The 11,699-nt window shown below is 40.2% G+C and overlaps 1 protein-coding gene across 1 annotated transcript; it reads left to right on the top strand.

Moving 5' to 3' along the window:
• The first annotated feature begins 4,480 nt into the window (after nucleotides 1–4,480).
• Nucleotides 4,481–4,903, top strand: LOC118848152 (60S ribosomal protein L35). Its single transcript, XM_036756934.1, has one exon. The coding sequence runs from the start codon at nucleotides 4,508–4,510 to the stop codon at nucleotides 4,877–4,879; it is 372 nt and encodes a 123-aa protein (XP_036612829.1). The 5' UTR covers nucleotides 4,481–4,507; the 3' UTR covers nucleotides 4,880–4,903.
• Nucleotides 4,904–11,699: the final 6,796 nt, after the last annotated feature.

Raw genomic sequence — 11,699 nt, 5'->3', positions numbered from 1 at the left:
TCCTTCCCTTCTAAAGGCTACTTTGTATGACTAATATTAAGACACTGACTGCTGGGTTCAGAGGGCTGGGGACATTGGTGCCACTCCCTTCTCCACTAAGGAGCATGGTGTCCATACTAGGTTCAATCATGGGGGAGTCTAGCCGCCAATGAGAAAAGAGTCAGGTGCCCCTCTTTTTTAAAAAAATAATCTTTGGTTTGTTTTGCCTCCTGCCCTGCCCCATGCCCCTGCGGTCCCCTATAAAGTTTATATTTTGGTCTCCCCAGAAAAGGCAGCAGAAACAGATATTTACCTTCTATACATGTGGGGAAAAGTGCTTAAAGACACAAAAGACTCAGCATTATAAGAATTTTTTATTTCTCTTTATTATTTAGGACTCAGGGCCATTTCTCCTGCAAATTTTAGTTAACTGAAAGTCTGTCTCCGAATTAATATCCTCACCTCATCAAATATGGAATGTGGAATAATAATGTTAAGGAGAGATTAGGGCCATTTTGCCCAGTCAAAAGATGTTGAGTTGACCAAAACCCATTCCATGGAATGTGAAAATCAGAAGAAAAATCTCAACCATCCCTGATTTCTTGGCAACATGTAAATAAATCTGCTTCCTCAATTAGCCTATCCATAAACCCTCTAAACATAGCTTCATCTGTAATATGACTTTGTTTACCCATAGTGTTCGATGAGGTTTGTTTCCTTAGGGGATATGTGAGATTGTGACTGTTTAAGTTTGTTCAATTTTCATGACATCAAAGGAAATTTCTTGTATTTTCTTTAACTATTATGGCCCAAGAGGAATATACAAGATTGCAATATGTAAAAGAATTATTTCTCTGTCACTCTGACATCATTTTCCCTCTCAGAGGACTTGTAAGAGTCCTAATGGTTGTCCAGGTTTCCTCTGAGGCCTGAAAACCTCTGCTTTAGCATAATAATAAAGCCCCAGTTTCTGCATTGTAGTAAATATATTTTGACAATAGTTACCTATCATATGATTCAGAGAATAGATAGTTCTCCCATATAATAGAAAGACTTAAAAAAAAGTTTCTATAACTTAGCTTCTATCTGTTATTATAACCTCTCCCAGGAAGCTGATAAATAAACTTCATCAGAATATGAAGCAATTTGTGGACCTGTCAAATAGGTGTGAATTTTACCTCCTCTTACCAAACAACTCTCATTCATCTTTCAGCTAGTGATCGCTTTCTCTGATAAAAAACAAACAAACAAAAAACTCCCCTTGCCGTGCCTGTCAGCTGGAGCAGATGGATTTCTAAGCCTGTTGAACCCACAAGGTCATTTCTTTTTTTTTTGTTTCGTTTTTTTGGCAGGGCAATTGGGGTAAGTGACTTGCCCAAGGTCACACAGCTAGTACATGTGTCAAGTGTCTGAGGCTGGATTTGAACTCAGGTCCTCCTGACTCCAGGGCCAACGCTCTACTCACTGCGCCACCTAGCTGCCCCCCACAAGGTCATTCCTAAGCCTAGACAGTTCCATCTCAAGGTTGGGTCTCAGTCACCCAATTGGGAAAAGAAACAAAGTAGCTAGGAGACCAAACTTGAAAAAGGCCTTTTTTTCAATAACTTTCAGAAAGTCTAGCAGTCCAATTGGGTCCACACAACTGGCATCAAGGGAAGTTTCCAAGTGTGCTTTGGGTTCCCTGGCATGGCCCTATGAGCCAGCTCAATCTTGGATACACATGTATCTTCTTCTGTATGCACAAAAGATCAAGGATTGTTTTATTTTGTCTTTTTGTCTTGGTGCCTACCACAATGTCTGGCACATACTAAACCCTTAATAAATGTTGGTGAATTTAATTGTTGGGCCCTCGAGGACAGAGCTAAAAACAATGGACAGAAGTTACAGTGAGACATATTTATCCTAGTGAGAGAGGTATTGAGTTCCCCCTTGCCGGAGGTCTTCAAACAAAGCCTGGGTGACCTCTTATTGAATGGATTCTAAAACAGATTCTTGTTCAGCTAGACTAGAAGACCTCTGAGTTCCCTTATATCCCTGAAAATTCCTTGCACACTGGGCTTGTGGCATGAGGACTGAGACAAATTTAGTCAGAGCACAGAGGAGTAGTGAAGAAAGAAAGCTGAAAAGGTAACTAAGGGCCATATTGGGGTGGTCCTCAAATGATGCCTGGCTAAGAAGCTGGGCCTTTATTTGGCAGACAGTGCAGAGTCCTTTGAAGACAAGAGTGACACAATAAAAGCAGTGTCTCAGGAAAATCGATCTGGCAGCACTTTTCAGGATTAATCAGACTAGGGGCCATGAGTCTGAAGACAGGAAACCAGTTAGGAGGCTACTGAAATAATGTAGTTTAACATTATGTTCAATGTTATGGGTTAAATAGGCTTTTGTGGGTTGGCCTGGGAACCTAACCTCCATCCACCAATAACATTGTTTTTATGGGAAAATGTGTTCTGTCTTCTGAAGCAAGAAGGGAATAGGGCATCACCCCGCCCCTCACCCCTGCCAGAGTCCCAGGGACCTCAGGTCATCCAGCATATACTGAGAAGGGAGCATGATGGGTCAGGGATGCTTCTTGCTCCCCAGGGTTCTGTTGTGAGTTGGTCCTCTGTGTAGGCGGGATGTTTATAAGTCAGAGAGGGCCTCTTTCTTGGACTTCTCTAATGGATCCAGCTTATGATAACTATTCCGATGGCAATTTATTGAGCTAACTGAATGTTTTATTGTATGAAAAGATATGCTTTACCCCACACAAGTTTATATTTTATGTTCTTTATTTTTAAAATTACTTTTTATATCCTTTTCTAGCTGTCCCTGTTTAGTTTTCATTGGTTTTCTCTGTGGGTCTTTTCTCCAAATATGTATTTTCTAAAGTTTTATTTATGACTCTTATTCTAAAACTACAGTCATTTCCTATTATATCCTACCAAACATTGAAATATTCCTCATAACAAAGAAAAGCAGTTAAGCAAAATCAATTAACAAGCAGTCACTGAGCATACAGTATTCTGCACCAGCAGTCCCTCACTTCTCTACAAAGAGGAGGTTATATTGCTGTTCTCCTGGACTAAGATTGACCATTGTAATGAAAGCAAGTTCAGCTGGCTTCCAAGGTTGTTTTTCTTTACACTTGTGAAGCCATTATTTATGTTGTTCCAGTTCTGCTTACCAGTTCCTATATAACTTCTCAGGCTTCTCTTGATTCCTAATATTTATTGCTAATATTTCATTACATTCACATGTCACAATTTTCCCTATCTATCAATATCTTTTATGGGAAACTTTCAGGACAGGGAGGAAATATTTCTACTCTAGAATGGAGCCTCTCTAAACCTCATCTGTAAAAGGGCAGAAACATCACTTGTGCTAATTACCTTGCAGGATTGTTATGAGGAAATTGCTTTGGAAACCTTAAAGACATAGGAGCTGTAACTTTGTTCAGTACAGGTGTTTCAGTTCTATAACATCCACCATTATCTTTATTATTTTGGTGAGGATTAGACCTGTGATTTCATTGGTATAGCATAGGGATCTCCAAAGTGGGGTACATATACCCTAGAACATGTACAAGATGAGCCATTAGCATGTGGGAAGAAAATGTTAGAACATCTATTTATCTTAAAAAAAAAGAAAGAAATTAAATTTAATTATATTTTTATAAAGATAAACACTAGCCTCCTCACTCAGTCAACATGATCATATACAGTCATGAGGTGTTCAAGGGGAAGAGTTCCTACAAGTAGGAGGGTTGACACCAGCACTTTAATTTATTTGTTCACTTCTAATATATTGCAATGCATGGCAGTTAACATATTAAGCAAATTTGTGGATTCTATTATGTAATTTTAATCAAATTAGTTCTCTGAAAATAGAAAAGTGGCTTTAAAAGATTCATGAAAATAAGTCATGGATTGGAGGTACTAGTAAGGGGAGCAAATGGAAACAAGAAAATGGCAGAGCTGACATTTCTTTTATTCTTAACATAAGCTCTTCATCAACCATGTTGTTAGCTAGAAACTATGATGATCTAGCTAATCAGATCTGACAAGGTGGTCCATTCAAAGTTTTTGAGAAGATGATTTGGAACTCATGGATTTGCATCCATTATTGTTCATAGGCTTCACCCTGAATGTATGTTGTGCCTAGAGATATGGGCTGATGATGATGTGAGTTAGCAAGACAATTTGAAAGCAAGCTTTTGTGACCAAAAAAAGAAAAAGTGACACCTCTAAATAGTCTCATATTCTCATACTTTAAAACTTGGAGAAAGAATTTTCTGATGCATTTAACAATCTCCCAAGTGGACATTTCTGGTGAGTTTTGAACCTATTTGTTAATAATCTAAAAAATGCTGGTTGACTGACAGAGACAATTTTTTTATCTGTTCGCAACAACAACCAATTAGCATCAGGGAAGGTGGACATTTCCAGAAGCTGGATTTCAAAAAAAATCCTTACATGGTGGATGGGATTAAAAGATGAATGTTGCTCTTTCCCCTCGGAGGCGGCGGCGGTGTGTGTGATCGGCGATCATGGCAAAAATCAAGGCCAGGGATCTTCGTGGGAAGAAGAAGGAGGAGCTCCTCAAACAGTTGGATGATTTAAAGGTGGAACTTTCCCAGTTGAGAGTGGCCAAGGTCACTGGAGGAGCTGCATCCAAGCTATCTAAGATCCGAGTTGTCCGAAAATCTATTGCCCGAGTCCTAACTGTCATCAATCAGACACAGAAAGAGAACCTCAGGAAATTCTATAAGGGCAAGAAATACAAGCCTCTGGACCTTAGGCCCAAGAAGACCCGTGCCATGCGCCGCAGGCTTAATAAGCACGAGGAAAGCCTGAAGACCAAAAAACAGCAGAGAAAGGAACGCCTGTACCCCCTTCGGAAATTTGCTGTTAAGGCATGATTTGTTAAGGTGCTCAATAAAAAGAAATTACTATAAAAAAAAAAATTAAAAAATAAAAAGATGAATGTTGTGGTTTAGTGAGAACGGCTACCAATGCGTTTTTTCCATTTGGAGCTACGTATCTTTGTGAGTTATTTTTGTTGGCTATGATAACTGTTAACATTTAAGTATCAGAATGAACCAAAGTTGAAATCGGACCCTTGAAATGCTATATTGTAAAATATTGAACTGAGATTTTCAAAAAATAGTGATGCATATTTAGTCACATTTCTTGTACTAAAAATAGTAATAAGAAAAATAAGATTATTTTAAAATATTGTTGATCTCATCTTCCTCTCATCCTTCTAATTTTTTTAATTTCCATTACTATTCTTGTTTTAAATGTATACAATATATTAATAAAATTACGTGTATACTACTCAGATGGCTTGTCAATTCAGGAGTTCCCTCCAATGATGTATATCCATGCCTACCCTTCCTGTAGAATTCTTGTCCATGTTTTCCTCAGAGTTCATCACAAGGCCTCTACCCAACGTGCTTGAGGCATTCCTCAATTTTTTCCCAACATTGTGAAGGTACCAGTGGAGCACTTTGGTTGCCAACCTGCCACCCCTCCATCTGTTCTAATCTTCCACTTTCATAGTGACATCTTGTATACTGTTTTTCTTCAGAGTTCCTCTTTACATGTCACAGCCTGATCACACCCACCAGATTGATGGGGGAAATGCTTTACTGTTACTTCCTGCTCTAAATCCTTAAATGTCTTTGTTTTGAAGTAATTGTGTCTTCTGACTAGTAAATATAAGCACATTGATGGGGGCTTGTGATTTTTTTTAATAGATACAGACCCACAGATTACCTTAAACCCAACTAGGTTAGAAAACTGGTTAGCCTTGTCTGGAGGACCATGTGTAAACCGAGGGGCACAAGGGAGGATATTGTTTTAGTCAAAGGTTTAGATAATAGTAATCTAAATAATCTGAAATTCTAACATAACATGATGATAATAATAACACTAATAATAAATTCTAATATACAATGGTCTATGGTTTCCTTAGTGTGGCTATTCTTTTCGCTGATGTAAATAACAATTCCTCTATAACTGAGTTTCTAGGTGTTGCAACAATCTTGCTAGCAGCTATTGTGGCTGTGTAAAACCAACAACAACCAGCACACAGAAGGCTGCCAACACAGGTTCTGTTGATCTGCTTTACTAAGGAAAGTAGTGTTAAGGGGTTAACAATCTCAATTTAATCAAACATGCAAATATCATTCACTTAGTTGAGGGGAAAAAGCCAGCACCCTGAACTTCAGAGCTAATACAAACAAATTACAAAAACAACAGACAGACCTTGTCTGATTCAAATCTCAATGCATAGTTACCAGGGTTTAACCAAGTCCAAACGTCTGGGTTTACAAGCTGGAGGGCTCTTAAATACAGCTGCCCAGAGTCTCCACATCAACACACCTTCAAGAGTGAGAGCCCTCCTCAAATAGCTCTGTTCTCTCTTTTTATACACTCTTTAGCCATCATCAAATGTCATCTGAGTGACCAGAACTTAGGCTCCTACTATTGACTTTTGGTCTTAGCAACTCCCTTTAGGACCCTGAGGGCTTCACACCCACATAGGCTTAGCACCTAGTAGATAGGGGTTTGGGACTGGGGTTTAGCACCTGGTAAGACTCAATCAAAGACACCCAACTTAACTGATATTACACTAGGAAGCCCAGGTCTTCCTGTCCCTAGGTCCAGCACTCTATCCACTATACTACACAGCCTCGATTGTAATTGGCATGTCTGAGATTTGGGTCTAATTCTAAACAGAGTGCTCTCCCTACGACCATACCAACATGAAAAGAAAAAAGAAAAAGATACTTAGAAGCATGTCACAAGTAAGTCTAAAATAGATCTAAACCTGAGTTTCAAAAATGAGTATTTAATATTATTTCAAATAGAAAATAAATAAGAGACTACCTCTTGGTAAACTACATAAATCAACAGTGTCAATTACGGCATGATATTTAGTTAAATATAGTGCAATCAACATCTTTGTATTGGAATATTATAACCAACTCTTTACTGTGGGTGTGCCTCACCTTGAGAAAATGTACTTGTGTGTACTTGTCACTATAGGAGAGCTGTAGTTCACAAGCATAGAAATCCATGAAAAATTAGAATAAATATGCCTATTTGTAAACTTAGCCACTGATTTATTCTTTTTAATGTACAGACCCTGCCAAGTGCATTTATTCACTCTGAGTCAGGGCCAGGATAGGATGGGAAGAGTAGGAAGACTAGGTCCCTGCTGCCCTCCAGCCAAAGCTTTCATTTTTATTATTTTTTAAAATCTCAGCCAGGAACAGAAGTGGTGCTTTGGCAAGAGGGGTGGCAGTATCAAAGTACAAAGCTCTTTTCCAGAGAGTCTTCTTCATGCCCCACCCTTGTGATCTCCTTCCAGCTGCCCTTTGAGCATCTCCTCTATAGTCTTCTACCATGGGGTTGGAGGGTGGAGGCTGATGCAACAAGCTGGGTGTGGAGAATGGCAATGACAGGCACTGACATATCCCAGAAGTCTTTGGTAACATCAGTAGTCCTGGCCTTGCCTTAGCATCTGAAGAGTAATTGGGTGAGGAGATGGATAGAAGAATACATTTTTGGATGACAATTTGATTAATTGTGTTTCCCCTTAAGTTTCTCAATCAGATTTTCAGCATTAGTAGAGGTCATTTTCTTGCTAAAAAAGAGAAAAGAATATGCTTCTTTTTGAATTCATGTTTATTTAATTCTCAATTCCAAATTTTCTCCCTTCCTCACCCATTGAGAAGGCAAGAAAAATAGGCTCTATTACAAATAAGTATTGACATGCAAAAAAAAATGTCCACATTAGCTATATTCCAAGAGGGGAAAAGCAAGAAAAAGAAGAAAATATACTTCAGTCTGCACTCTCAGTCCATCATTTCTCTTTCTGGAGGTAGATATCATGTGTCATTAGGAATTGTGGCTGGTCATGCTTCTTTTCGAAAAATCTTTGTGAAGGGAGTTAGAGTGAGCAACACAACCTAGTGATTTGTTAGCTTGCTAGAAATTGGTCTGGGAGTGGAAAAGTTACCACTTGATTTAATGAGTTACCCCTTGGGTGCCTTGGACTTGGAGTCTGAAGGGCCTGTGTTCAAATCTTGTTTCAGAAATTACCATCTGTGTGACTTTGGGTGAGTCACTTCCGTGGGCCTGGGTTGAAATCCTGCTTCAGACATTTACAATCGATGTGACCTTGAAGGAGTCATTTAAGTTCTCTGTGCCTGAATTTCTTCATCTGTAAAATGAGGGCCTTTAATGCTCCTTCCAACTCTAAAGCAATGATCCAATGATGAGTTAATTAACAGCTGAGCTCACCTCCTTCCAGTGAGTCAAAGCTTTCTGTAGAGACCCTGATAGCCACGAAGACACACTGGGCAAGAATACGACAGGAATCAAGCAATGCCTCAGAGTCTCTGGTACCATTTTTCAATGGCTCTAACCTTTTAAGTGGTAGCTAGCAGGCTAAATGGATAGAGCACTTATCTTAGAGTCAGGAAAACCAATTTTTTTGAGTTCAAATCCGACCCCAGCCACTTAGTAGCTGCGTGACCCTGGGCAAGTCACTTAACCCTGTTTGCCTCAGGTTTCTCATCTATAAAATAAGCTGGAGAAGGAAATGGCAAACCACTCCGATATCTTTGCCAAGAAAACTCCAAGTAGGGTCACGAAGGGTCAGACACAACTCAACAGCAACTTTTAGTCGATCATCAAAGCCACTTGGCCTAGCCTTTTGATTCAGGCTTCCCTTGTCCAAAATGGCCTTTTACTGGGAGCTGGACCTTCACTTCCGAGATAAGGAGACAACGGCCTTAGGATTTGATAAACACTAAGTGAATTCATCCTGTTAGGGATTCAAGATCATTTGAAAAAATAGAGATATAGAAAGTGTCCCTTGAAGAAAAATGAGGGTGGGCCAAGGGGGAACTGCCAATGGGGCTGTTTATTTACTGTACTTAGCATATTTATACAGCAGGTTTCCTGGTTAAAAGCACTTTACAGTCATTAGCTAATTGCCTCTCTGAGCTACTGGGCCCCCAGAGGAAGGCTATGTGTTGAAATTGAGCCTGCTCTAAGTAAGATCCTCATGAAGGAGGAAGAGCGTTTACACTTCACATTAACAAGCATTGATTAAGGGGGAAGGGAGCAAGCATTTATCGAGCCCCTATTATGTGCTAGACACAGTGCTAAGCCCTTAACAAATATTAACACTTTGATTCTCACAATAGCCCTGTGTGGTAGATGTTATTTTTACCCCCATTTTCCAGTTGAAGAAACTGAGGCAGACAGAGGTTAAGTGATTTGCCCAGGGTCATACAACTAGCACATGTCTGAGTCAAGATTTGAATTAAAGCCTTCCTGATTCCAGGCCCAGGGCCCTAGCCACTATATTGCCTGGCTGTCTCCAGCTATCACGCACTTACTATATGCCACGCACTAAGTGCACAGCATTTAGCAAGGATCCCACGTTTAAAGTTATTGATCAGCCACTGGCACTGAGCGCAGCACTGAGGGTACAAACAAAAATCAGAACCAGTTCCTGCCTTCAAGTAGCTTACATTTTATTGGGGGAGATAACATTCATAAATATAGGTAGATGTAAGATCTGTATAGATTAGATACTAGGTAACATGAGAGGGAATGGCACTGGAAGCCAGGGGGACTGGGAAAGGTCTCCTTCAGAAGGCATCGCTGGGACTGAATCTTTATGAGAAACAGAGATTCTAAGAGGGAGAGGTGAGGAGTATTCCAGGCATGGAGGACAGTCAGAGCAAAGGTGCTAAGATGGGTTAGGTACCTGAAAGAATGGCTTGCTGCTACTGTCAACGTTCTAGCTGTAACTAACACTAGATCATGAGCCCCTACTACTGTGCTTCCTATTAACAAATCGGCCAGTAGTCTCAATTCTTTAGCAAAGGCATACTCAAATGGCATAACAAGGAACAGTAGTTTCAAAATGTTTTCCCCTAACACCAGGAGAATCTTCTTTCATAAACACACAGAGTCCTTTGTGGGGAAAAGGAGGGATAAATTTTGTTGTGTTGTTCTTAGAGGCAATTGGGATTAAGTGACTTATCCAGGGTCACACCTCTAGTGATAAGGTCAGATTTGAACTCAGGTCCTCCTGATTCCAAGGCCAGTGCTCTATCCGTTGTGCCATCTAACTGCCTCTGAGGAGGGGATAAATTAAAGTACAATGATAATGAGGCACTAGTAAGTAATTTATAAGCCTAAGAGTTTCATGGCCTCAGCAGCATGGCATTGGTGATGTGCAAGGCTTAGCTAGGCTTGTTCCTCCTGTTGATGGACCAGGCAGGCTGACCTGCCACTGGGCAGTGTCAGGAAGTCTACATTAAGCTGGACAGGGCCAGGCAGACCATTCTGCCACAGAGAAGGAGCTGCCAGGCAGATTGCTCAGTCACTGGGCTCTAGTCAGAGTGTAGAGTTGCTGCTGAATATCTCTGCTGGATGACTCCCTCTTCAGTGGGCGGCGGCAGCCACTGCCTTGGTTGAGTGGTACTGGGATCTCTTCAGCTGGAGTGTTACAGTTGTCTTTTCAGAAGTAGTGCTACAGAGCTCTGTAAGCTAGGGCAGCACCTTTAACTTGGGATCAGCAGAAACCTCTTTCCTTTGATTCCAGTGGTTTGTTACCCCTAGGCTTGAGATGGGAGCTTTTTTCTCTTCCTTCTGCAATCCTTCCAGTCTTTTAAAAGCCCCTTCCCACTTTAAGCCACTTCACCTTGCCTTAGACTGATTTATTTCAATCCTACCACCCACACTTCTTTGGGCATCTTAGGTAGATTTGACTACGGACAAAGGCACACTCTTAGAGTAGGCAAGTCCGTTGTCTCACAGGCCTCTTCCTATGCAATTGAGCTGTTCAAGCTTCCACCTTTCCTAGAATGGGGACTGTCTATTTTTTATCTGAAGACCTTGCAGATCTTCAATTTTTTTTTTTTTTGCTGACATCTCACCCTACATCTGGAAAGATTGGTTATGAACAGCTTTAAATGAAGAGGAGTTTGTTTATGATTGTAGAAGTGATAGGAAGCCTCTGAAATTATAAAGTAAAAAAGAGCATAGCTCTTGAGCTGAAAAGAACCTAAAATGCCATCCAGTCCAAACTCTCATTTTACAGATGAGGAAACTGAGGCTCGTGGAGGTTAAGTGACTTGTCCAGGGTCATACAGGTAATAAGTGACAAGAGACAGGCTTTAGATTCAGGTCCTCCGACCAGGTCCAGGATCGGTGCTTTTTCCCTACTGCCTCCAATGGTCAGATCCGTCCTTTAGGAAAATCACTCTGGTGATTGTGGCTAGATTGGAGTGGTAGAATATTTGATGCCATCGGGAGCTGATTGCAATTGTCTAGGCAAGAAATGATGAGGGCTTATACCAGGCTACTGGCTGTGTAAGCAGAAAAGAGGAGATATTTGTGAGAAATGTTGAGGATATAGATTTGTATCAAAATTACAACTTCAAAGGAAATGAAACAAACTCAGTAAAGGAGACAGATTGTTCCCTAAATACAAAATATTAGATAAATTAGATGTTATATCTGCATCTGGGTTTATATCATATTTTAATAAAATATTTAAAATGAATTGAAATATTTAAAACTACTACATTAAAACATTAGTGTGGCATTTAAAAATGAAGTCCACAAGAAATAGTCTTCCCATTGAGAGAATGCATGATAGGGGACTCCTGCAACATTGTGGTCCACAAATGGACACAGGCCCAC

The sequence above is a fragment of the Trichosurus vulpecula genome, chromosome 4, assembly GCF_011100635.1.
Source record: "Trichosurus vulpecula isolate mTriVul1 chromosome 4, mTriVul1.pri, whole genome shotgun sequence".
Taxonomy (NCBI): Eukaryota; Metazoa; Chordata; class Mammalia; order Diprotodontia; family Phalangeridae; genus Trichosurus; species Trichosurus vulpecula.
Note: the sequence above shows the minus strand (reverse complement) of the source record. Positions and strands in the feature narration are given on the sequence as shown.

Bases quoted from the DNA above. Each gene is read 5' to 3' on its own strand.
- LOC118848152 (XM_036756934.1), top strand. From the start codon at position 4,508: ATGGCAAAAATCAAGGCCAGGGATCTTCGTGGGAAGAAGAAGGAGGAG.